At 43.2% G+C, this 27,985-nt stretch overlaps 1 protein-coding gene across 3 annotated transcripts in view; it reads left to right on the top strand.

The window, feature by feature from the left end:
• AK5 (adenylate kinase 5) overlaps positions 1 to 27,985 on the top strand; it is a 248,707-nt gene that overhangs the window by 173,751 nt on the left and 46,971 nt on the right. For 2 of the 3 annotated variants that reach the window (XM_047726753.1, XM_047726752.1), the window contains exons 9-11: positions 1,601 to 1,711; positions 7,633 to 7,675; positions 13,070 to 13,114. In XM_047726753.1, the coding sequence (XP_047582709.1) occupies positions 1,601 to 1,711; positions 7,633 to 7,675; positions 13,070 to 13,114 (199 nt within the window). The remainder of the gene's footprint in view (positions 1 to 1,600; positions 1,712 to 7,632; positions 7,676 to 13,069; positions 13,115 to 27,985) is intronic. The other variant, XM_047726754.1, reaches the window with a different exon arrangement.

Genomic DNA, 27,985 nt, shown 5'->3' with positions numbered 1-27,985 from the left:
CATGCTCAAATACCTAATAGACTCAGTGAGTCGAAACTGTTGGTTCACCATTATCTTCCCAGGATCTCGAACCATTCCTAGCATACAGGATGAGTTGTGTTAATTCCCTATTGCTGCTCTAACAAATTACCAGAAACTTGGTGGGTAAAGAGAACACATGTTGATTATTTTACAATTCCAGAGGTCAGAAACCGAAGTGGATTTTACTCAGTGTCCCGACAAGATCTCATTCCGCATCAACTCAGGTCCCCATATTGTTTCTAGTTTTTTGACCTTCCTCTTTGGTCCAGCCAGGATGTCGTGGTTAGTTCTTCCTTGCTGTATGTCCCCACAGCCACCATCTAACCCTGTTTCACTCCCCACATGGCCTTACCCTCTAGAACCTCAGGGAGATGGATGTGGACATTCAAGTTGGAGAATCAGGAAAGCGAGAGATGTAGGACAAGTTGGAGATGGACTCTGGATTTAGGGGTGGTCCTTGGGAAGTTGTTTGTTGCATCTGTCCATAGTGATAATCAGGAAGTGCTTCAGACTGCAGAGAAGGCATTGTGGGTGCTCACATGATGAGTGAAGAACTCAGGGCAGAGGGATCGGGGGCGGGGGTCAGAGTGTCCTTTCCGTCCTCTACTTGCTCACTTCACCCCACCTGCCTCCCGCCAATCTTACGTCCTTTTTAAAGAAAGATGGTGGGAGGGAGGGACAAAGGATGACTCCCCTGGGCAGTTTTTCTCCTGGAAAACACAGGAACACACATATAGTATGTGTTGTTCTAATAATTAACCTGATTTCCCTTTTTGCTGAGAGTAACTCATAAGAAGAGAATATTCTCATAGCACCTAACAGAGTGTTGGAGACAAGCCAATGCGCTCTGTAGTTCCCAATGGTCGAAGCTACGCTTTGCCTTTTTATCTCCATTTTATAAGGAATCAGAAAACAAAGAGATAAAGGCCAAATCAGTCTCCTCGGTAAGACTCTAGTCAGATGTGACTTATGGCCAACATTAACTTTAAATGAGAGGAAATCAGAATGAGAGCTTGGCTCCTTCCTTTACACCAGCAGCCTGACCAAGCCCTGCTTAACAACGGTGCTGCATCTGGCCTAGGAAGACAAGATCCAAGTTGTCTCCCAAGGTCTTCTAGCAGTGAGGTGAAAATAGGAAGTTGTAGGAAAGACTTTTTCTTTAAAATTTTTATTAGAGACACCAACATTTCAATTTTACATAAAAGAAGAAAGACGCCATTCCTCCTAGAGAACAAGATCTGTAAACCACTATTTAAAGTAGTTCATGTAGAGAACCTGCAATTTAATAAGACTGGGAAAAGGTTAGCCCAGCATCCCCTATATTTTTTTTATCCCTGTTTACTCAATTATACAAGTACTTCCACAGCAAGCAGACCTCTAATTGTGTATACTTGAGTGAAAGAGAAATGAGACTTGCTGTGAAATAAATTCTTGGGTGTAACTAAATTACACACCACTTCCCATACTTTTTTTTTTTTCCAAATTGCACATTACTTTAAATGAAAACATGCTTTCAAAAAGAACTGTAAACACTCCAAACCTTTCTAAAGGGCCGGTCTCCCTTCTTCCCACTGATAAGATGCAGTTACATTTCTATTCGCCAATATTCCCCTGTCAAAGATCCGAGGAATTTCGAAACTTCATTCACAGCTTCCCAATGAACTTGACAGTTTCATTTTCAAATCCCGTGGTAAGCACCATCCAGCTTCAGCTCCTCTTTTCGCAAATGACTCCCACTTCCTTCCTACTCAAGTGACACCAGGAGCGTTCACCACCCCCACGCATCTCGGAGCCCCTCTTTAGACTCTGTGCTCCTGTGCTGGGTACACAGATGGGTCATTGCAGTCCTTCCTGACAGCAGGAGAAGCATCAGACCCCAGGCTTGGGAACCAGGAAGCCCCCCCCTCCCCCCGCTGGGGCATCCTTCGTGGTCACACAAGCTTGCGGAGCCTCAATTTCCTCATGGGAACAATGGGAAATACCAAACTTGCCCAGGTACCTCCTAGTGTTTTTAGGATCGAATGAGAGTATGCACATTAAAAACACTCTAACTACTAGCAAATAGCAAGTCCAGTAACTGTTTTTAAAATCGTCCACACAAGGTGTTCACTATTTTTGGTTTTAACAAGAAAGATTCCAAAATTTTCATTTTCAGGTTACCAAATGGGGAGATAGCCTGGGAATGTTTGGGTTGTTCCCTTTTTGGATTATTATTTCTTCCTGTTAAGATTCTGCTTCTCAATGAAGAGGACCCCTTCTGAGAACTGCAGAACATTTCCTGCCTCACACCCATCCCCACCTTCCTGCTGTTGCTCCTTAGAACCAGTGAAGGAGGTATTAGATTAGTTCAAAAAGAGACCTAGGAAAATCCTTGTATGCTAGCGTTTCATTGTCCGTGATTCTCCCAGAATTTGGGTCATCTGCTTCGTACTAGTTGAGGTAAGAAAAAATTAGAAAAGACTGCTCCTCACATTCATTTCAGAAACAAAAGAACCTTTTTGAGATCCATTTTTTTGAATCTTGAAGTTGATATCTGTGCTCAGTGTTAGAGAAAGAAAATAGTCTTTTCTTTGCAGTGTTTGTGAATTTTAGGGCAAGAAATTCATCTTAGCTGTGACATTCTGTTGTTAAATAAAGCCTCTTTCTCACAATCCCATTTGAAGCTATACACATTTTTATACCATGAAACACACACACACACACACAGTGTCTTATACAAACAAGAACTAGGAGGACGTCCCCAAAATGACCTACTACTTCTCCCTCCTTCCCAGGGGAGCTTTCATTTCATGGTCCCCAAAAGGATTTTCTTTAAAGATTTTATTTATTTGAGAGAGAGAGAGAAACAGAGAGCTCACCCATGAATGGAGCGGGGGGGGGGGGGGGGGGCGGGCGGGGAGGCAGGGGAGGCAAAGGGAAAAGCAGACTCCCGCTGCACAGGGATCCCAATGCAGGGCTCAAACCCAGGACCCAAAGACCATGACCCAAACTGAAGTCAGATGCTTAACTTACTGAGGCACCCAGGCGCCACCCCCCACCAAGGATTTTTACACATCAACGCTATCTACCTAAGGACAGACAGTAAGAATACCTGACCTCACCTCTGAGACCAGCGAGAGGATGCTGAGAAGGAAACACCGGTTGGTGTCAGGGCCCGGAGGGCGGCAAGGGGGTGCTCAGGCACACCCATCCCACGGCCCACAGAACTGCAGTTACGCCATTCCTCAGGCACAGGGTCGCAGCGAGGATCCAGTGAGCTTCTATCCGCAGAAACACTTCAGATCTGGAAGGCACTAGTTCAATGTCCACTTCGAGCTGTAACCTGATCTGCTTGTGACAATGCCACACTAAACTGGTCCAGCATCCAGGAGCACACACCGTGCTGCGGTCAGTGCAAGCTGCAGGATGTCCTTTCTTAGGATTGAGGAACCCATCTGGGAGGCGATGTTGCCCTATTTTGATCTCTCCTCCCAAATTTCAATAATTCAAAGAATTGGGAGTGACGGACGTCCATACCGCAAGGTGGTGATGACAGGTGCACTGACCGGATGGGGAAACACATGCACACACCAGCTAGCTGCTCTTCCTGCTGACCATACCAGAACCTAGCCTTGCAAAGGTCCCTGCCTACACATCTGCACAGGCAAATAAAGTTGAATGCAACCCACTTTCGCTTTCCTCATGGCTCTTGCTTGACTGGAGAATGAGACATCTAGACCCAAAAAAATCCATAGCCCAAACCCAGTTTCCCATGAACCCATGAATCCTGTCCTGAGGTTCTAGCCATGACACTTCAACAGATTCTTGATTTCTTCTCCTCAGGTACCAGTGTGCTCTCATAAATATAGCATAAGGAGGGGTGGAGACTTGAACTTGGTTTTGTGTGTTGGTGGTTTGGCTGCAGCATTTCTCATCTTTGCCAGCATTTATCACGTAATTGTAAGGCTGTGTCTTGGCTCCATGTGTGTGAGTCATAATGGACACTTACATGAAATCTGAGCCAATATTAGTACTATTTCTGTCAGTTGGTTCCAACTTGGTATTCTGCGTTTTGCCCCCTAAACCTAGTTTAATACAGTGGAGAGCACCTCTGTCTCCTGGCACCCACAAAACCCAACCTCACCATTCAGACTTACAGGCAACAGAAGGCTGACTAGATGGAGGACAACGTGATGAAAGGCTGTGTGTGACCCGAGGACGCACCCACGGGCCCTCAGGCTGGAGCCTGGGAGTTCATGGGCTGTGCTTTCTCAAGGGGTGCCTCACTGAAGAGGCAGCTCCCAGCTCCCTGCTCAGAAACGCCTTATCAGGTATCTCTCACATAAGCTTGTAGAGCATTTTGCTCCTCACAGAATTGACGTTCTGAATGAATGCCTTTCACGCAGAACACACTTAGACTAGGAAAGAAAGAGATGACACATAGGGCCTTCAGACTCTGTATGGCTTCCTCTTCACCAAAAGAGAACCAGAAGAGCTGGCCTTTCATTAGTTGTTTTGTGTGTCTGTGTGTGTGTGTGTGTGCACGCGCACACACGCACGCACCTGTTTAAGATGCCAGACTGAGTTTATTTACAAAAGATTCACTTAGGAATCATGAGGTTTATAGAGCATCACGTGAAAATAACACCCTCCAATCAAACAGCCCGTTTACCTGGGCTTTCATGACCGTGAATGCCGTGTGCATGGAAATAAAGCTGGGGCTCATTTGAAGCGTTTGGGCAAACAGATTAGAAGGCTATGAAAAAGAGCAATGGATTAAAAACAGGTCAGACACAAGAAGCCAAACAGAGGTGAGACAGGCCCCTTTATAACACGGTGCACGGTTTTATGAGTCAGATGAACCTTGATCAGTCTCCTAAAACATGACAGCTAGGTGGAAGAAAGATGTGAGGCAGGTTAGCCTGTAAGATGAGTGAAAGTCTGATTATTCAACAATGATATTAAAAATCAAGGGGGAGGACTCCCTCACATGACCTGGATATGTTTGATAGCGGTTTGACAGGCAGCAAGCAGAGCTTGATCTAACAATTCTTTGCCACAGAGGCTACTGAGCCACTTTCTACGTAGGCGCATCTTAGGCAAACATCAAACTGCTTTGAACAAGTCCCTGTCTCAGGTGGGCTTCCCTAGAAGCAAAACCTGAAATGAGGATTCTTTAAAAGGAAGTTATTAGGGAGTGCTCTTCAGAGAGGGAGAGAGACGCAGGAGAGGGCAGGGGTAGGAGCTAAGCAAGGATGGGATTAGCTTCAGCCTGATCTCCAGGAACCTTATACCGGAGTCATCCCCGGCTGAGGGCGGGGCCGGACTTCTGTGAGCCCTTAGCAACACCTGAGGGATGGGTGCACTAGCCAGTTCGGAACAGGACACTAAGAGATTCATGGCGGTAGCTAAGCTGATGGGACTAAATCTTTAGGAGCCATGCTGTGTGGTAGGTTGATGTGGTTCTCATCCTAACCCTAGCTTCACTAAAGACATGCTGCAGGGTTGCCTGGGTGGCTCAGTTGTTAAGCGTCCGTCTTCGGCTCAGGTCATGGACCCAGGATCCTGGGATTGAGCCCTGCATTGGGCTCCTGCTCATCAGGAAGCTTGCTTCTCCCTCTCCCACGCCCCCTGCCTGTGTTCCCTCTCTCACTGTCTCCGTCAAATAAATAAAATCTTTATTTAAAAAAAAAAAAAGACATGCTGCTATGGCCATGGGCCCCTTACATGACCTCTGTAACCATCAATTTCCTCATCTGTACAATGGGAGAGGGGATGGCAGGGTTGGGTCAGATGATCTCTATAACTCCCAGCTCCGAAATGCAATTATTTCAACAACAGAAGTGGAGGTAGGCTCACTGAGGAATAATTGACATTTTCCCTATTCATGGAAGGAAGCTAATTAATGTAAATCTGTCCCTGAATGACCACTCCATTAAAAACTTTTCTCTTACCTGGAATCGCTCTGGATACACAGGCAAATCTAAGAAGACAAGCAGTAAAGTTGCCCTAAAGGCGTATGTTCTAAAAAGGGCTGGCATGGCTCCGTTTGCAAACAAGTACTCTCAGAGCGGTTACCTCAAGGGAGCATTAATGCAACCAGGCAACCTCATTTAACTGACTCCCACATCAAAGCGAATTAGAAGCAAGAGGCTGGAGTGAAGTGTGAGCCGCAGGCCGTCCCCGCAAAATGGCACCACCTCTATGAAGAGCAGTTGGGCAAAATCTATCAGTTATAAATACATTTGCTCTTTGACCACACAGCCCCTTCTCTGGGAGTTTATCCAGCAGGCATATGTGTATGAAATGACCTTTACATGAGCTTACTCCACTGTGCTACTTTTTCCAAAATAATCCAAGATTGGAAACTACTCGGTGGTCCATCAATAAGGACAAGTTAAAAACAACAACTGGTAGCTTCCATACCATAGAACACTGTACGACCAAGAATATTCTGGATGGGCATGAAAAGTTCTCCCGGTACATCGATGAGTGAAAAAGCAAGGGGAAGAACCGTATCATTCTAGATCAGTATGTTTATTATGAACATATATGCAATGTGTAATAGAAGTTCACTCCGTTCTGTGTATGAAATGGAGGTCACAAGATGATATAATTTTTTTTTTTTTTAGATCTTGTTTAGTTATGTCTGAGAGAGAGATCATAAGTAGGCAGAGAGGCAGGCCGGGGGGTGGTGGGGGGAAGCAGGCTCCCCGCTGAGCAGAGAACCTGACTTGGGGCTTGATCCCAGGACCCTGAGATCATGACCTGAGCTGAAAGCAGAGGCTCAACCCACTGAGCCACCCAGGTGCTCCAAGATGTTATAATTAATATTCAAATGCATCCATAGGTCTGGAAGTTGTTTTTTGTGTATCTGGAAAAAGATGGAAATAAAAAACTTCTATGAGTGGTTACCGATATGGAATTAGGGAGTGGGAAAATGGGATGGATGGAGACATAAGTAAAAATCAGAATTCTTATCAAATGTCTTTTTATTTTATAAGTTTTCATCCTACATTTTTTCCCCAACTACCACAGGTTCTTCTGTAAGGAAAATGCAGCTGCTGCTTGGTTAAAAAATAAAATAATTTAAAAGCAGGCATCAATCAAAGCTGGTCCTTCCAATTTCCCTTATTTCATGCTTCAGTTTCAGGGATTGGCCAGTGGTTAACTGTATGACTTACAATGCTGGAAAACACTTCCTATCTGGCACTCCACAGCAAGCATGCCACGTCCAATGTTATACCACAGAGTTGTTTATAAAACCACCATGACTACACCCACCAGTGAGCTTTGGGTACTGAAGAGTGTTCTCTTCTTCAAATCAACTTTTCCGATCACAGATAATTCATGCACCAGGAAAATGAGGTGTGACACCATACTGAGCAGTACAAGAAGAACAGCATGAACTCGGGGTTCGGTCTGGGCTTTGTCCCTCATTGCTATGTGATCATGGGCAACTTGCTTCTCAAACTCTCAATTTCTTCATCTATAAAAGGCAGATAGTAATAGTGCATCCTTCATAGAGTTGTTTGGAAGGTTAGGTATGGTAACGCATGTTGGCAAGAAATTTAGCATAATACCTATTACTACTGTCATCTAATATTTTGATTTTTTTTTTTTTATGTACAGGGTGATGACCAGTTAAATGTATTTGGAGAGGACACCATGGGAGGTGAGTTTCCTTTACTGATCAGACCAGAGTTGTGTTTTAGTAGCTTTGAGCATATCTTCTTTATTAAACACCAACCGAGAGATAATAAACTACAAACAGCATGTGGTTTTCCTTAGCCAGGCTCCATGATTCAGACTGAAACTCTTTGGATCTTTCCTCCCTTGGTCCATGCAAAGAAACCAAGGGGGACCCCTTACTTAGAGATGCATTTCCTGACTACCCAGAGAACAAGACCCTCGACGTGCTCAGCGAAAATAGAATTTTCTGGTAAAATATGTGTGGGAAACACTGAATGTTCAATCCCCTTTGGAAGAGGCACACATAATGGCATAGCAAGACTCCCACAAGTCCTGCCATAAAGACAGCTGGCTAACTTTAATTTGACATTCTTTAGATTTATTGGAATTCAAAAGTCTTTTTCCTGCATAGTAGTTATTAATCTGCTGTATGCTGTTGGGATGCAACCTAAGAAACACCCAAATTATCTTGCTTTATAACAGTTCTCATGTCAAAAGTCTTGCAACAACTAAAAAGTTCAGCCTTAACTAGCGATACATAGAACTGAAAATAGATAAAATTATGTAAATTTGAGATTGTCCAAAAGAGATAAGGTTCCCGATTGCCCTGGGTCATGTACCTTCTAATGTTTCCACTCGGTTATAAATGTTGCTGTAATTATGGCTCATGAAAATATGTTTGTATTGACTGTGAGCACATACAAGTAAGGGAGCTGGCTTTCCAAATAACCCCAGCTCTAATTCTATGCTGATCCATGAGCATGAGCCCTTTGATGATAACGGCTATAGCAGTATGTGAAAATCTCAGTTACCAAATGACGTCATGGTGATTCATGGGGAAAGGCACATACGCGTGAGCCAAGTACAAATAATCAACCTAGTCCCAACTGAATAGGGATTGACAGATTGCCGACCAGAGCTTCCCTTTTTCCTGATTATAAGATTAACATGCATTCATTGTGGAAATTTTTTTAAGGTAGAAAATAAGAGCCGTCTAAAACCTTATGACTACTAAACAATCATGGTTAACATTCTATATATTTTATTCCAGTGTGTTTGTTATATACTTATTTTTACATAGTTGAGAGTACATGTGTATATGCAAATGACATTCTTTTCGTGTATATCATAAGCATATTTTCATGTCATTACAAACTATAATGTTACCTTGTGATGACTACATAGTATAAATGGTTCATCATAGGTACAACTACACCTAGTAATAACCACAGACACTTTCCTAGATTGCAAATAGATGAAAAGTTTCTCCACTTTATATAGAATTGTTGAATCACTATATTGTACACCTGAAACTAATATAACCCTGTACGTTAACTATATGGGATTTTTTTTTAAATCATTGCTCAGCTTCAAAAAAGGAAGCTGGAAGTCTAGAGAACATGAGATGACCATCTGGTCCACTAGTTAAAAGCACCAATGTATGTGCCTTTAATAGAAAGCTCCAGATAACATAGGATTTTTCCAGTCGCTGTAGGCTATTCTGTAAAGAGACTGCAGTATCTCTTTGATTAGAAAGAACAAAATTTTCATCCCTCAGTCTGAAAACCAAATGTTTCCAAAAACCCCAAATTCACATCTTTCCTCTGATTTTAGCTTCCCTGTTCCTTTCCCCTCTTGCTCCCAATCCAATTCTTCTTGTCCCATTCTGTCTCTGCAATTGGGTCTTTCCCTCAGCTAATAGTGGATTCCAGCAAAAAGGTGGCATTGTGTATATAAATGAAGCATCCCAATTCTACCGAAAAGCAAGTTTGAAACTGTCAGAGGAGAGATCTAGCTTTCAAAAGTACTTACCACCTACATAAAACGTGAAGTGGAAGTCAGAGTCCTATCAGTTCATTTTAAGTGTAAAAATTGCAGTTTTGTCACCAAGATGGGAAATAAAAACCTTGTACTATCTCTCCGTCATTTCATCCATCATTTTAGTTGACTCACCCCCATACGATGAGCAAAAACAGCTGCTTCCAGAACAGAAAAGAGCTCCGCCTACACTGGGAGCTCAGGGCTGGCTCCACCCAGCCCGCCCCCCGCCCCCGGGTCTCCCCACCAAGGGGGCTGCTCCAGGAACTTCCACAGCCCAGGGTCTGAAATGCACAGCTCAGGGGCCCGGGGCTCCAACAAAAGCACCAATACCTTTGAACTTTAGAATCTTTACTTTAAAACTTCATGCATATTTTCCATGAAGTGAAAAATCACAATATCCTGGGCGCCTGGGTGGCTCAGTGGGTTAAAGCCTCTGCCTTCGGCTCAGGTCATGATCCCAGGGTCCTGGGATCGAGCCCCGCATCAGGTTCTCTGCTCAGCGGGGAGCCTGCTTCCTCCTCTCTCTCTCTCTCTCTCTGCCTGCCTCTCTGCCTACTTGTGATCTCTGTCTGTCAAATAAATAAATAAAATCTTTTAAAAAAATCACAATATCCTACATCCTAATATATTACTGTCTACTCTGCGTATATTATAGTTTGCAAAGCATCTCCCTTAGCATAGGGGTAACAAGAACCATAAAGGGTTCAAAATTGTCTTCAGTTCCTCCATCTATAGTCGCATCTGTCCACTGAGGGAAGCATCTAGTCTCAGATCTAGTTTGTTTGTCCAGCATGGTGCTCCAAAAACTGGACTCTAGAGGTCAGCTCTTGTCAGCCACAGTTCACAACACTCCACGCCCACCCACCTCGCCTTTAGAATCTTTGCTGGGCCTTCACCTAAGCACATCAAAGAAAGTCTTCTCAAGTTCTTTGTGGAATCGGCCGGCCACCCCCAATCCCATCCCTGCGGGTATGAAATTAAGCAGCTCAGACATGAGCCAGTCCCAGGATCGACTTGAACGTGGTGACATCCTCTGAGTCCGCTAGAGCCTGCCCTTCGGCTTTTCACCATCATTTGCTCACGATGGCCTCTAGGTTGGAGCCGCACTTCCCTTAGTGGCTTGTGTAGACTCCCTCTATGAACTTCAGTGCGTCATGAACTAACCTCCTTCTTCTGTGCTGTTGGCCTGCCCCCAAAGTCTCTGACCCTGTCCTGGCACAGCTGAGTAGGCAGCCCGATCTCCACACCTAAAGCCCGCAGCCTTAAAGCCTTAAAGCCGGGGAGAGTTCAAGTGCTCACTAAACTTTTTTTTTTTTTTTTTTTTTTTTGAGGTTTGAGGATCCCCTGCTTCCAAGCTCAAACAGTTGACCGTTTCACAGAGCCATTCCCAATTCAAGTTTTCAAGTAACCTCACTCTTATCCAAGGTCTCTTAGAATTTGGGTTTACTTTAGGTATCTTAAACATGCAGGGTGCCTGGGTGACTCAGGCAGTTAAACATCCGACTCTTGATTTGGCCCAGGTCATGATGTCAGGGTCATGAGAAGGAGCCCGGTGCTGGGCTCTGTACTGGATATGGAGCCTGCTTGAGGTTCTCTCTCTCCCTCTGCCCCTCCCCCTAGTCAAAAAAAAAAAAAAAAGATCTCTTTTATTTTTTTTTTAAAGATTTTATTTATTTATTTGACAGAGAGAGATCACAAGTAGACGGAGAGGCAGGCAGAGAGAGAGAGAGAGGGAAGCAGGCTCCCTGCTGAGCAGAGAGCCCGATGCGGGACTCGATCCCAGGACCCTGAGATCATGACCTGAGCCGAAGGCAGCAGCTTAACCCACTGAGCCACCCAGGCGCCCAAAAAGATCTCTTTTAAACACGCAACAATAAATTTGCATCATAAATTTGGCCAGAAGAGAAATGGGATCGTTTCCTGCTGTGGTCCATTCATTTACGGGAACCACAAAATCATAGGTATTTGAACCGAAAGAGACATTAGACATACTACTTGACTTACAACACCTTTACTTTATGAATGGAGAAACTGAAGTCCAAGGAGAGGAAGTCACTAGACTAAGGCTGGTCAGCTGAGAACTGAAGCAAAAGTATAGCTATTACCTACCCATCCTTCAGGGCCACCTAACTACACCACATGACAGCTGGAAATCTTTTAGGGATCTACACACTCTGGAGGATATTGCACTTTGCCAAAAATTCCTAACCATGCCCTGCTTTGAAGTAGTAGTCCCCCTCTTACACTGTTGGTGGGAATGCAAACTAGTGCAGCCATTCTGGAAAACAGCATGGCGCTTCCTCAAAAAGTTAAAAATAGATCTACCCGATGATCCAGCAATTGCATAGTAGATATTTACCCAAAGGATACAAAAACATATATTCAAAAGGTGTACATGTGCCCTGATGTTTCTAGCAGCATGATTAACAATAGCCAAATTATGGAAAGAACCCAAATGTCCAGCGACTGATGATTGAATGGGGGGTAAATATATATATATACGTATAATGGAATATGACTCAGCCATAAAAAGAATGAAATCTTGCCATTTGCAATGACATAGATGGAGCTAGAGAGTGTAAATCTAAGTGAAATATGACTTCACTCAAATGTGGAATTTTTAAAAATAATAATTAATTTTAAAAAAATTTTTTAATTTTTTAAAAATTTAAAAAGCAGAACAAACAAATGTAGGGAGATTAAAATAGAGAGGCAAACCAAAAAAGAGACTCTTAACTATACAGAACAAACTGATGGCTACCAGAGGGGAAGTGGGTGGGGGGTGGGTGAAATGGGGGATGGGGATTAAGGAAGGCACTTGCTGTAATGAGCACTGGATGTTGTATGAAAGTGATGAATCACTAATTTCTACACTTGAAATGAGTATTACACCGTATGTTATCTAACTAGAATTTAAATAAAAACTTGAAAAAAATAAAGTAGTGGTTCCCAAAACTCAGTCCTCACTCTCATCATCTTTGTGATTTTTGCTTCATCTCTATATGTATATGACCTATATTAGGTATTATTCACTTAATATTTTTCTCTAAATTGGCTCACAGTTATTATTTAAATACGCTTATTTTAGAAGGAATTTTATATCACTACCTTAAATGAAAAATAGAATTATTTTCTGTAAATAGGAACTATAGTTAAAATATTGTCTTCCAGATGCCCATTTGTGCTTTAACCACTTCTTTATTAAAAGAGATCAGCAAATATTAAGAATATAAAATAATGTAAAACTGAGATACTTAAGAATATTTTAAATAATTTTAAAAATTACGTTTCTTTGTAATTCATGCTATTTAATGGCCTATCAGTTTTGCCACCTAAAATTGATAGTTTACATTAAAATGAAATAGGTTACCTGGGTCTGGGAATAAGGCTGAAATGGTCACTGGAGCCTATTAACTAGGACCTATTAACACATTTACTCAACTTGGGCTTCTTGCCAAATAAATCTATAAGAGTTTGGTTTTTACACCACATGAGTAATACCAGGGTTTCAAGACAGTTTTTCTTGCCAGTAACTTAAATTATTCTTACTTTAAAGGTTTCATGGAAGATTTGAGAAAGCGTAAAATTATTTTCATGATTGGTGAGTAACCGCCCTCAAGTTTTCTAATGCAACTGCTGCTAATACACAACTTGGTAGAGAAAAAAGACTGTTCTTTTCTCACTGTGCTTTGAAGTCTTGCTCCTTTCTTGGTTAGGATAATACCTCTGAGGCTTCTGGGTTGTTGCTTTCGTTTATGCAGTTTTATATTGTTTTTGGCTTTGTATCTTTATAGAGTAGACAAAGTAGGACTAGAAGGAATGTCAGACTCCTGAGTTTAGCCCTACAATAATAAAATACATTATAATCCCATGGGTATGAAGATGTCCTACATCAAAATATAACACACACCTATTCTATTTGAACAATGAGCCAATGCTCCCCAAACCTCACTGCTAAAAATATCAGCAATCGCACATTCACACATATTTCAGTAACCATACCCTGCATTCCTTTTAGCTAATGGTAAAAACAATCTCACTTATCTTTTGCCTCGTACAATGGAAGCCGCTGGTAAGTTAAATGGTGGGACAAAATTCACTTGGGGTTCACCTGTTTTTTCTAAGCGCCTACTGTGTCCAGTTTATCTCATTTAATCTTTCTGCAGTCCTATAGGTTGGTGGTTTATCTTTATGACATATCTGTTAACACAGGTAAGGAAACTGAGACTCAAGAAGGTAAAGGAGCTGGTCCGAGGTCACAGAGCTAATGAGCGTGAGAGCCGGATGTCCATTTTTCCCCATGGAAATCAATGGGGCTATTTGAGCAACAGTTATAACTACACAGAAAAGCACAAACTATTGTCAGAGCACCTCCCAAAACTTGGTACTTTTCCCTCTAATGATTCAAGTTGTAGAAAAGTTAATACACCTACCTTTGCACTTTTCAAAAAATGTCTATTCATATTCAGAAATAATGAAAAGGTCCACACCTCCTCAGTGAGTGGGAAAAAGAATGGTTATCAGCACCCAAGAAATAAAATTGGATAAACTTAGAATCTTGCACTCTAAAGTCGGGATGTTGCCTTGGAAATCTCTCACTAAATTTCCCTCCTTGTTAGATAAAGAAACTGAGTCCCAGAGATCTTAAGAGGTTTGATCAAGGTCATTTCCACAACTGGTGACAGAAGGGAGACCAGGGCTGTAGCCCCCCATTCCAGACCTCTCCCCACTCCATCACTCAGTTGTTGGGTCGTTTCCCTAGACTGTCTCCTACATTGAGTCACCCACCCCATACTTACTGAGTATTGGACCTGCGCTGGGCAATGAGCAGGAATCACAGATTTTCCTTTCTAGATGGAAAAGAGAACTCATGAAATTATTACCACATAGGAAGGAAACAAAGAGCTGAAGTAGAACAACCTTGGTTGAGTATCTGGGGTAGATGTGGGTAATCAGAGTGTTTTTAGTGGGTAAAATTAGAGTGGGTAATCAGGCAAATGTTTCCCCACAGAGGTGATGTTTAGGCAGGAACCTAAAGGAGGAGATGGAGCAACGGGAGGGATTCACAGAGGTGAGAGGAGGAAGAATTCCAGCCAAAGAGAATGGCGTGTCTTGAGCAGTGAGAGTTCTGGAGCCCAACCTGGGTACTATCCCCTGACCTGCTTGCCTCTCATTGACCTTACCCATGGAAACTGGAGGAACTCTTGCCACACTTTTTATATTCTTTTCAGAAAGTAAAAGTACATCATTTCTACTCCTTAACTGAGGAGAAACAGCAAAGAAAATTCCCCTTTCCACATAAAATTTAATCATTCTTCTTGGCATCAAGGCCACACACAATGACTTACACATTCTGTTCAGCTTTTATCTCAGGGGCCAAATTAGGAAAAGGAGACACTCTTTAAACCTGACATTCAGTATCTAAGGAATGAGCTTTTATTATCATATCGAGATCTGTGTTTTTAATTATGTGGTCCAAAACAAAGCTTCTAAAAATAGTACAGCATATTTTGTGGTTATTATTTTCTCTAGCAATAATATCATTTCAGATTTACCCAGTTTAGCACTCACGATTAAATTCTGAAATGTATTTTCAAGCATCACTTCTATCTGTCCACATGTAACTAAAGTCCTTGGCTCACCTGTTACTAAGACCTGTGCCCTTCACAGAGTCAAACAGCACAATATAAAATCTTTGACATCAGACACCGCTTGAGACCCCCCAGGGGTCCACAGACTACACTCCAAGAACTGTTGTTCTGAATAAAGGTTTTTCTTAGCCAAACTCTCCTGTATTTTAACTTACTGGCCAGTTATTATTCTTGTAAAGATTTCCGCCTACTGTTTGGGCAGGAAAAGGTACAAACCCACTGAGGAAAAATGATTGTTGTTGTATTTGTTGGACTCTGCTTGAAAATTAAGGCCTTAGTGCTATATACTGCCTTGACAGATGGCAGCGTGTATTTGGGGGCTGTATTGCAGGTCAATTGGAAGCTCGTAAAAATACTCGGGATGTCATAGACACACCCATAGCAGTTTTGATGAGCCCTAATATACAAGAGCCCATCGATTTCAGTGCAACAGGTGTGGTGTTGCCTATATGAGAAGATAGTTGAACTTTTAACATTTCAAACTACTGTCTGGACATCATCTACCAAGACACATGGCATTTTAGTATTAGCCAGAAACTAGGTTGCCATCCTCACTGTTAGTATGAAGATAAAAATCAATATTCCTAAAGCACTGTCCCCCTGCTTTAGAGACCTTCAAAGCCTTCTCCCCATCGGCCTCTAGGTGCCTTCACATTTCCCACTCCAACCCCCATGAGTCTGTGGCTCCAACCACACCTGCCTTATCTTTATCTCTTGAACTTCCCTCGCTTTTGCCAGTCTGGTCGCTTGAAATGTCTCCTCCCCTCGCTGACAATACCCCAAGGTCAGGTTTAGGTTCTAGCTCCCTGTGACGTCTTCTCTAGTGGCCAGCCTTCTGCCTGTGTGCTCTTCCATTGCTCATTTAGATACCCCATAATGTCTTAGGAAACAAGTATTTGTTGGCATGATGAATTCTTTAGGAGGCAGTGTGGTCAGTTTCCATAACAACCAAAGTAGCAATTGGAATTCTTGGACTGGAACTGACAGGTTGATGCTGCTAGTAGCCGTTGCTGGCAGGGCAGTTCTCAGGTTAATTATGAGCCTAATCAGACACTCCTGACTCCATTGTAGCTGCTCCCCTCTCCCTGAGAACAGCAACACCAGCTTACTATTCTCCCCAAAGCTGGTGCATTTCTTGCTCATTTCCAAAGTAGTTTGAGTCATGGTTAATAGCACTGACCACTGTCTAAGTGAAAAACTTGTTCAGGGAAGGTGTACTGTCTGGGCCAAAAGGAAAGGAGGCAAAGACTGATCTAGTTAGCCCTTTGAAAGTGGTGTGAATATTACCTCTTTGTTCATGAAGAAGGCAGCTCTGTCACTCTTTCTAGAGAAATACTTTCCACAGGACAGGTGTGAGATCTCATGGGATCAGGCCAGTGATCAAAAGGATTGAAAAAGGTTCTCTGGACTATCAAAATAGTTCACACACAAGATGTAAGAACTGGACTGCTGTACAAGACTGGGGCTCAGTCATGGCTGAAAATGGAAAAGTTTTTGGATAGTGTAAAAATGTCCTTTAAAGGACCTCATTATGTCCCACTAACAGGCTCCGACAGTTTTCACCTCTTCTGGTACATTTCTTTCCTTTCTCTCTCTCTCTCTCTCTCTATTTTTTTTAATCTCTTGATCATTATCTTGCTCTTATCCAATCTATTTTGGCTTCTTTTTCTCTTCTGTGCTTTTTGTAGCCTGCCTGTGCCCAAAGTGTGACATAACCTGAATTTCCATTAATTCCTTTCCAAAGCTTTGGCTTCAATTTAAAAAATCATCTGACCTTGCAGGTGAGGTGTGATACTAATGGCGTTGTGGTCAAGACATCATTCTGGGCCTATAGCATTCAGGATGTCAGGGCCACAGATGGCTTTGTGTACCTTAGCAGGAGTACTGATAAACGACTTCTAAGTGGTAAGCTTTGGGATTATATATTTTTCATAACCATTTTGTGTTATACAATATTTTGTGTTATTCTGTGTATTTTTAACCCAGTGTAAACTAGTCCTATTTATTTACTTAGGGAAAACTGTAGAAATGAGAATTCTTACTTAAAAACTCAATATTTTTTTTAAAGATTTTATTTATTTGAGAGAGGAAGAGAGAGAGCACAAGCAGGGGAAGCAGCAGAGGAGAGGGAGAAGCAGACTTCCTGCTGAACAGGGAGGCTGATTTGTGGCTCAACACCAGGCCCCCAGGATCATGACCTGAGCCCAAGGCAGACATTTAACTGACTGAACCAACCAGGCGCCCCTAAAACTCAATATTTTAATGCCTGACGTTATTTCACTATAGCCCTAATGTCATTTCATTGTTGCTCTTTTGTCAAAGAACTATGAATTAACCTAATATTTAGGGAATATTAACTTGGGGCCCAGATTAAAATTTTTCATACATCGATGCACATATTTGGTTAAATAAAAAACAAAAGGCAAAGCTGTTTGTTTTAATTTGAGGTAGCGATGTTAGAAGCCAACATCCACTGAGCACCGGACACACACTAGACACTGTATAATGTTATCTTATTTAATGCTTGATTCCACCCTATGGGGAAGGTACCATCCCCAGCCTGACTTTTCAGGTAAGATGTTAGAGAGTTAAATAATTTTCTAGGTGGCACCTGGGTGGCTCAGTCATTAAGCATCTGCCTTGGGCTCAGGTCATGATCTCGGGGTTCTGGGATGAGCCCCACATTGGGCTCCCTGCTGGACGGGAAACCTGCTTCTCCCTCTCCCACCCGCCTCCCATTGTGTTCCCTCTCTCGCTGTCTCTCCCTCTGTCAAATAAATAAAGTCTTTTTTAAAAAAAACCTTTAAAATAAGTAAATAAATAACTTGCTGATAAGTGACGGATCTGGGGCTTGAAAGCTTGGATTTTCTCACTGGCAACAGATGTTGCCAATTATTGTCCTCGAAGCGACGGGCTTCCTTTATTTCTTTTCAAGAAAATGTCTGCTAGATACTCAAGTCTGAAAATCCATACTTAGTCCATCTGTGAGAAGGTAAAAATGGTGTTCAGTTGGGAAAAGCAACTAGTTAAGCAACTCAAACAATCACATAGTGTTTTTCCTCAAGAAAACCATTAACCTAGATGTGCTAAAGCACTGTGCATACTTCACACGAAATACAAAAAATGACATATACTTAAGGGCTGAGATTGAATAAAATTAATCTTTTATACTGCTTCATCAAGGCCATTCTTAACACTGGCATTTTTTTTTGTTTGTTTTACTGAGAGTTCACTAGATGAATACATCTAATTCAATTGGAGGCAGCTGTCTTGATTCACGCTGCGGTTTTATAACGATTGCTTCTGTACTATTAGTGAAAGGCAATAGTCTCTAAATGTTGTAATGAAAAAAGGGAACCTCCCCCAAAATACAAAAACACAGGGCACCTGGGTGGCATGGTCCGTTGAGTTATTCCACTCTTGGTTTCAGCTCAGGTTGTGATCTCGGGGTCATGACACTGAACCCCACTTTGGGGCTGCTTGAGATTCTCTCTCTCCCTCTCCCACCGTCCCTCCCCTCACTTTCCCTCTCTCTCTCTCTCTCTCTCTCAAATAAATAATAATTTTTTAAAAAATACAAAAACACTGGGGCGCCTGGGTGGCTCAGTGCGTTAAGCCTCTGCCTTCAGCTCAGGTCATGATCTAAGGGTCCTGGGATCGAGCCCCACATCAGGCTCTCTGCTCAGCGGGGAGCCTGCTTCCTCCCTCTCTCTCTGCCTGTCTGTCTCTGTCTCTCTGCCTACTTGTGATCTCTGTCTGTCAAATAAATAAATAAAATATATTTTTTTTAAATACAGAAACACTAATTCAAAGGTATATGTGCACCCCTGTGGTTATTGCAGCAGTATGTACAGTAGCCAGATCATGGAAGCAGCCCAAGTGTCCGTCGGTAGATGAATGGATAAAGATGTGGTACACACACACACACCATAGAGTATGACTCAGCCATAAAAAAGAATGAAATCTTGCCATTTGCCATGACATGGATGGAGCGAGTGAGAATTATGCTAAGCAAAATAAGTCAGTCAGAGAAAGACAAATACCATACGGTCTCACTCTTATGTGGAATTTAAGAAACAAAAGAATCCAAGGGGGAAAAAAGAGAGAGGCAAGCCAAGAAACAGACTTTTTTTTTTTTTAAAGATTTTATTTAGTTATTTGACAGAGATCACAAGCAGGCAGAGAGAGAGAGGAAGGGAAGCAGGCTCTCCGCTGAGCAGAGAGCCCGATGCGGGGCTCGATCCCAGGACCCTAAGACCATAACCTGAGCCGAAGGCAGAGGCTCAACCCACTGAGCCACCCAGGCGCCCCAAGAAACAGACTTTTAACCATGGAGAACGAACTGATGGTTCGCAGAGGGGAGGTGGGTGGGAGATGTGTGAAACAGGTGATGGAGATTCAAGAGGGCACTTGAATGGAAGCGTTCAGACACTATATTGCACACCTGAAACTAATATAAAGCTTTATGGTAACTACTGGGATTAAATTTGAAAGAAAAAATAGAGCACCCCACCCTACCCCCAGCATCTGTGACCACACTTTGAGAACCAAGTATGATCAATTAAGGTCTGTTAAGCAGGTGTATGAAACCCTGTACTTGGCATTTGGGAAATCTTGGAGGATAAAGTAGTCCCTTGTGCTTTCTTTTGGCTTGTCCTTCCAAAAACAAATAACCTCACAAATGTTAGCAAGGGGTCATGGGTAAAGCAGTGCAACTACTGAAAGCCCCTTTCCCTGGGCTGCTGTGGGCCTGGAAAAGTTCTGAATGTTCCTGTGTAGCCAGTGGTGTGAGGGATGCCTGAAAGGAAAGCCTGGGTGCTAGTCAGAGGTGGGTCAAGACAAATGCTTCAGGAGGACCCACAGGAGACTCCAAAGCAGGGGCCAGCTGCAGGTGGAGGGGACAGGTCTCGGGGATCAGTAGCACTGGAAGAACCAGGACTGGAGGAAGGGTGTAGAGAACCTTTCAGGTGAGAGAACAGCCCTGACATGGAGACTCACCTTTGAGCTTGAATTAGTCCCATCAGGCCGCTATAACAAACTACCGTAGCCTGAGCGGCTTGTAAACAACAGAAACTCGTTTCTCACAGTCCTGGAGGCTGGGAAGTCTAAGATCAAGACACTGACAAATTTGACGTCTGGTGAAGGCCGACATCCTGATTCGTAGACAGCTTCTTTTCCCTGTAACCTCACATGGTGGAGGGGGTAGAGGGAGCGCTTTAAGGCCTCTTTTTAAAAGGCACTAATCCGGGGCGCCTGGGTGGCTCAGTGGGTTAAAGCCCCTGCCTTCGGCGCAGGTCATGATCCCAGGGTCCTGGGATCGAGCCCCACATCAGGCTCTCTGCTCTGCGGGGAGCCTGCTTCCTCCTCTCTCTGTCTCTGCCTGCCTCTCTGCCTACTTGTCTGTCAAATAAGTAAATAAAATCTTAAAAAAAAAAAAAGGCACTAATCCTATCCATAGGGCACTCCACCCTCCTACCCTGATCACCTTCCAAAGCCCCAATCCAAATACCATCACACTGGGCTTTAGGATTTAACATATGGGCTTGAAGGGGACACCAGCATTCTGTCATAGCCGAAAAATGGACTATCACGGTTATCAGAAATTATTGGATGAGACTATGAAAACTCAGACTAGCCTTCATTGAGTTTCTACTATAAAATGAAAACAGGTAGCCCATCAGCTAGACTGGGGTCACAGAAAGAAGTATGTTTCCATCTGACTGTCAAACCTGTGGTCTGTCCTAACTGAACATCATCTCTGTCCTGGACATGGACGCATGATTGCCACAGCCCTTTCTCCATGAAGGCACAAAGTTATTAAGAGCCCTTTTGGCACTCTTCTGGCCTGACGTCTGTATTTTCAAACTCCAGCCTTTCAGGATGGAAGAGTAAAAGAAGAGAGACATTGGACCTTTTCCAAGAAAGCCTCAGATGCACTTACAAACCAATGGGATGGCTTTCTAATGTTGGAGAAATGCAGGCCTTGTGTACTGACAGCCAACCTACTTAATTACACAAAACTTTTTCCTGCAAAAAGGCTCTAAGTAATGTTGAATAGAACAAAACACTTTCTTCATTTAATCAGACCAAATTAATAAACCTATATCCAGGGCTCACTATGCTTAGAGAACTATGAGGTTCATTCAATATGACGTGGAACAGTCCTTGGAACACTGCATGACATGGCAGAAGTACAGGGGTTTTTTCCATGTTTTTTTAAATTATTTTCTCAAGAAAGGAATGTTGCTGAGTCAATTGAGTCATCCAGAAGGGCAAATTATTGCTAAAAAGAAAAGCACGCAGGTGAATGACTTTAACCAAGTGAAGGTTTTGGGGAGCTCACACCATCATACTCATTGTCCCCCTACCCATTTCTTGAAATCTTTTTGGAAGCACCATTAACTTACCAACAGAATCAGCTGGTGAAGAGTTAGTTACTCAACCTGTTTGCTCATCCAAGGCCGCATCTCCAGGCCTGACTCACTGAAAGCTTCTTTTGCTTGTTCTGAGACCCACTAAGAATGATCAATGCCACAGACTCTAGAAGGACCCAGCACTGAATGGGAAAGAACACCCCAAATCTTATGTTTATATCTAACCTCTGTGTGCCCTTGGGCCAATCCCTTAGCCTCTCTGAATTTCTTTTAAAATGGCAAAATAAGGGTGCCTGGGTGGCTCAGGCATTAAGTGTCTGCCTTTGGCTCAGGTCATGGTCCCAGGGTCCTGGGATAGAGCCCCACATCAGGCTCCCTGCTTGGTGGGAAGCCTGCTTCTCCCTCTCCAACTACCCCTGCTTAAGTTCCCTCTCTTCCTGTGTCTCTCTCTGTCAAGTAAATAAATAAAGTCTTCAAAAATAATAATAAAATTAAAATAAAATGGCAAAATAATATTTGTTTTCTGTCTACCCCAAATTTGAGCCACTAATGAATTGACACATTGTAACTGTTCTCTCAATTGGAAGCATGTACAACAGAGACATCGCCCCAAGGAAGTAAAGTGTGAAAGCTATTGAATAACTCCAAGTCCTCATCTTCTACCTCTAAATATCTATTTTAATTACCTAATAATAATATTAAAACTAACATATACTGGTGACTTACTACATTCTAGATACTGTGGTCCCTTTTTACATACTCTCATATTTATTTCTCACACCAGTCGTCAGTACTCATGTTCTTTCCCATTTTATAGATGAAGAAGTAGAGACTCAGAAGGTTAGGGAAATTTCCCAAAGCTACACTGTTTAATAAGTGACAGAGTTGGAACTCATACCCCACGTTCCCAGACTTCAATGCCCATGGTCAAACACTATTATAGATATGTAGTAAGAAGAGCTTATGGGAGTAGAGTGGGTGGAGGAGGAGTTTGCTATAATTATGTGAATAAATGTCCCAATTTTCTATTTGACTTTGTTCCTATATAGCTAACTATTGATGTCTGAAAGCAAAGACAAAATAATAAGACATCAAACGAATATCAGTAAAACAGACCTCTGAGTGCTTCAGCCATGTTCTGCCAATTATTTGCAATTCCATAATAACTTCAAAACAGGGAACAATTTGAAGCCATAAAAGTATCGGAACTGTTCTGAACACCGCCCGCCCCCAAAACACATTGATTTTGGAATACACACTGCATGTTTTTACTAAGAAGGCATATCGTGGGTATCTTTTTTGTGAGCATTACCAAAAGTATTTCAAAGAGCCGGGGCAACAATGAGCAAGAGTTTGAGAATGTGGTTCTGGGTACATCTGAAGGAACCTGGTGCTTCTGAGATTTTCTTTGTGGGTTGAATAGAGCACCTTGATCACATACTGATTTCAAACAATGGCTTAGTTTAGAGGTGGAGGGAAAAAATGGCCTCGGCCAGGGGATATACAGACTTTACATGGGATGTATAACTCTCTAATGATAAAAATATTTTCTCACTGCTATATTAAATTCTCCCATTAAATGTATTTTCCTTTGGGTGACTTTCATTAATTCATTTGATACATTTATTGAGTTTCTGCCATATAAGAGTTAAGTGACAGACTTAATCATATGAAGATGAGAGATCTCAAGGAGCTCATATTGTAGGGAGGGAGCCAACAACCCCTTCAACACAGCACGTGTCATGGCAGCAGCACAACGGATGGAGAAAGACTGAAGCGAGTTGTGGGTGTGGAGAGGGAAGTCAGCTGAGTCCCGAGAAAGAAAAGGAATTGGCCAAGGGCTAAGTGGGAAGAAAGTTGGCATGAGTCCATGGCAAGGAGAGGGAGCACGTGCACGAGAGCCTCAGAGGTGTGGGGGTGGGAAGTGGTGAGAGGCAGAGCTGGAGACAGACGCAGGGTCCAGGGCAGGAAGGCTGAGAACACTGGGCTAACAATTACAGACTTCAGCCTGTAGCCACAGCAAGCTGCCAAGGCTTTCACTCCGTCACACGCCACCAGATCTGGATTTCAGAAAGCGCATTCTGGAAGCAGTGAGAGGGAGCCTAGGCTGCAGCAGGGGGGGCCAGCCGCAAGGTCAGATGGGGGTCCTGCAGGGGAGAAACAAGGAGGCTGTGGAAGTGGAAGAGAGGAAACCGATCCAAAAGATTTTGGGAAGTAGAATCCATAGGACATAAAGATCCATTGTGTTCGGGTAAATGAGAGGACTGAGCATGACTCAGAAGTAGCTAGTTTGGATGACCAGATAAACAGAGGTGTCGTTCAAGGAGATAAGACATGTGGAGAAGAAATGACTTTTGAGAAAGAGAGATGAAGAGTTTAAACATTTTAAAATCGAGATGCTGGGCACCTGGGTGGCTCAGTTGGTTAAGCGTCTGCCTTCGGCTCAGGTCATGATCCTGGCGTCCAGGGATCGAGTCCCACATCGGGCTCCCTGCTCAGCAGGGAGTCTGCTTCTCCCTCTGACCCTTACCCTTCTCATGCTCTCTCCCTTTCTCTCTCTCTCTCTCTCTCAGTCTCTCTCCAATAAATAAATAAATAAGTATTTTCAAAAGATTGAGATGTTTATGCTAACAGGTCCATTAGACAGAGGTCTTTTATTTTTTTCAATCTAGTGCCCAAAATAACAAGTCCTGGCTGTAGTCACAGATGTGGAATTCACCAGGATACAACGGCAGTGAAACACACATGTGCGAGGGATCACCCCAGGTTGCTTTGGGACCGTGAGGCTACAGGGAAGTTGAGACCTGAAGTCGAGGAAACACCCATGCCAGAGCCCAGGGAGGAGAAGACAGAGAGGGAAGCAGAATATCAAGAGCAAACTGCATCCTAGAAGGCCAAGGAGGAGAGAGTCTCCATGTGGGCCAGGTCAAATAGAATGTAATGAGACTTGTCCGCTGAGTCTGGCAACTGCAGAATTACTGGTGCCTTTGGTGAGAGCAGTTTCGGTGGAAGAGAGAAGAGTAAAGCCAGCTGGTTGAGGGGCGCTTGGGAGTAAGGAAATGAGGATGCGTATAGACTAACTTGCAAGAGATTTGGCTCTGAGAGAAAGGAGGTCAAAAGTGGATGTGAGAGAATTGAGCATATTTATATAAAAAGAGAGGTAGTGATGGAGGGGCTGGGTGGCTCAGTCAGTTAATCATCTGACTCTTGATTTTGGCTCAAGTTGTGATATCAGGGTTGTAGGATCAAGCCCCGTATTGGGCTCCCTGCTCTGCGGGAAGCCTGCTTCTCCCTCCCCCATGCCCCCTGCTTGTGTTTCTCCTCTCGCTGTCTCTCTCTTGGTCAAATAAATAAATAAAATCTTTAAAAATAATAATAATGAGAGAGAGAGAGAGAGAGGAGGCACAGAATCTAGTTAAGAGCACAACCTACTTGAGTTCACACGCTTGCTCCCCTCTGCCCTAGCCAGGTGACCTTGGGCAACATCCTTACACACACTCTTCCTCAGTTTTCTCACCTGCAAAGTGAAAGTGATCATTTTATCTGGGTCATAGTGTTGATGTGAAGATGACATGAGTTAACACATGTCACAGTTCTCCTAGTAAGTGTTCAACAAGTATTAGCTATCATTACAACTATCGTATGGTGAGTGAGGGGAGACAGCCAATGAGAAAGAGGATCCCATGGGGCACCAGGATGGCTCAGTGGGTTAAGCCTCTGCCTTCAGCTCAGGTCATGATCTTGGGGTCCTGGGATCAAACCCCGCATCAGGCTCTCTGCTCAGCAGGGAGCCTGCTTCCCCCCCTCTCTCTGCCTGCCCCTCTGCCTACTTGTGATCGCTCTCTCTCTCTGTCAAATGAATAAATAAAATATTAAAAAAGAAAAGAAAAGAGGATGCCAAGAAAGGGGAGGCTAGAAAAGGATCAGAAGTGAATTAGACAGAGGTAAGGACACCTACAGAATGGGGGAGCCATGACAATTTAAGATGTTGGCTAAGTTCATCTGTTTCTAGTGTCATTTGTTAAAAGTAAGCACTCCCTAAGGGACTGACCTATTAAGTGGTGTTTTACCTGGAGCATCTGGGGTTGGCTGGGATCGGGAAAGTGGAAGTGAGAAAGTATCTCTTAGACCCTGGGCTTACACCTGCCATTTGACGGCATTTCCTCTTGTGGACATGTTACTGCAGTTGTTCACAACACAACACAGATGTTACTGTAGGAGGCCATATTGAGCCTGGAGGAATAAAGCAGAATAACAAACCAGAGATTAAGGCGAGGATAACTGTTTTGTCCTTCCCAAAAGTAACATTCCCAAAGTACTTTCCTCTTGTTTTGCTCGAGACTCTAGAACTAAAAGTCTCAGAGCATTTTCTTAGTTGTAAATGAACCATATTTCAACCAACCATCAGGTGGTCAAGGCCATGAAAGACTTTCTCCTCTTGTAACTGAGTGCAGCTATTTTGTGCTAATAGGACATAGTCCTGTGACCCAGTTGATTTATTTTTTCATATTGTCTGGGGCACTGACTCTGAAGGCAGTGTTCCTCGCAGCTCCACTCTGCTTTGAGGAATGGCTTCCACCAGAAAGTGGATCACCGTGTCAGTGCCATGCAACTGCCCATCCACACCAGCCAAGTGACCCCAGTTTAAAGTGGAAGGAACTTATTTGGTCCAATTACATATTTTCCCGCATGGACCAACTCCTATAGTAAATGTGTGGGAAGCTAGCATGGACAGAGCAGCAAGCAGAACACAGTCTTCTTTTTCTTGGAAATCCTCCACTTGGTCTGGGTGGAGCTATTGAGGCAGGCTCTGAGATGGTCCCTCATTCCAACATTTGTTGAGAAAGGGAGAGAATGTTAAGCAGTGAGAAAATTGGCTGAACCCAACAGCCAGTCTCCTAGAATCTACTCCTGGAGACTCCTTCTTCCACTGACTGCTTGCTTGAAGGCAGTGATGGCCGTTGATTGGAGAATGGTTTTTACTAAATCTCCTAGAAGACAAAGACTATGCCCTTTCTTTTTCTTTTTCCCCTTTCTTTCTGCTGCAACCATCAGGATACCTGGCACTCAGTAGGCATTCAATACATATCTTCAGAAAGAATGAATGAATGGATTAAAATGGAATGGAAACTATAAAGACTTCATTGTCAGAAGTAAATATTTTAAGTTGTCTTCTACCAATAACCTTCTCAGAGACATAATGACAAGAGCAGACATTTCAAGTAAAATTACAGGGCTTGGCCTTTTTTTTTTTTTTTTTAAGATTTTATTTATTTATTTATGCATCTAACAGAATGAAAAAGAGAGAGCACAAGCAGGGGGAGTGGCAGGCAGAGGGAGAGGGAGAAGCAGGCTCCCTGATGAACAAGGAACACAGTGTGGGACTCCATCCCAGGACCCCAGGATCATGACCTGAGCCAAAGGTAGACACTTAACCAAATGAGCCACCCAGGTACCCCATGGGGCTCGGCCATTTTTTTTTAACATTTTATTTGTTTATTTGACAGAGAGAGAGAGAGAGATCACAAGTAGGCAGAGAGGCAGGCAGAGAAAGAGGGGGGAAGCAGGCTCCCTGCTAAGCAGAGAGCCCCATGTGGGGCTCGATCCCAGGACCCTGAGATCATGACCTGAGCCGAAGGCAGAGGCTTAACCCACTGAGCCACCCAGGCACCCCAGGGCTCGGCCATAACTAAGAAACTCTTCCTCTGGATGGGTCCTAGGAGATCAATGTGGAGTGTTTATAAAGTCTTTCTGGTCCCTTCCCACAGAAACAAAATTCAAAAATTCATGCCTTTGGTAAATTTTGCCAAGTAAAGTAACATGTGGCTCCTCTATCAGAATCAAGTTCAAGTGCACCACTATGAACTGGCATAGAGGCCAGGAAGCAAAATACAAAACAAATAGCCAATCATTGACCTCGACGGTACTGATTCCAAGTATTACCATCATTCAAAGAAGGGAATGCAGACTAGAGTTGATTTAATGTTAAACTGTCTTTGAAGATAGGAGAATAAGAAAAGGAGGAGATTTTTTTTTTAATGTTCCCATCCCTCAAGGAGCTAATAATGTATTTGTTGAGGCAAGAGTTGATGTTTATGAAAACTTTAGACCTAATATAGGACAGTATAGAGTTAACGGACAAAGGAAATATTTAGTGAGTTTTAGCAGGGATTGGAGGACTAAGAAAGTGCAATGATTCAATGATTGGGAGCCCCTTCCTGGGGAGGCTGAGAACCAAGAATGGATGGGATCCCCTAAGCTTGAGAGGGAGCTGAAGAGAGGGGGTTTCCAAGAAGGGAGATTTTAAGTAGGGAACAAATTACAGTAGTAGGAATTGGCCCAGGAAGAAGAAGATGGACCAAATCATAGAAGCACTGGATACTGAGAAATAATGTGATGCTGACCAAGGATGAGTCCAGGGCTGGTGAATAGGTAAGGAAGCAGCTA

The sequence above is a fragment of the Lutra lutra genome, chromosome 4 (genome assembly GCF_902655055.1).
Source record: "Lutra lutra chromosome 4, mLutLut1.2, whole genome shotgun sequence".
Lineage (NCBI taxonomy): Eukaryota > Metazoa > Chordata > Mammalia > Carnivora > Mustelidae > Lutra > Lutra lutra.
This window is presented reverse-complemented; position numbering and strand designations above follow the sequence as displayed.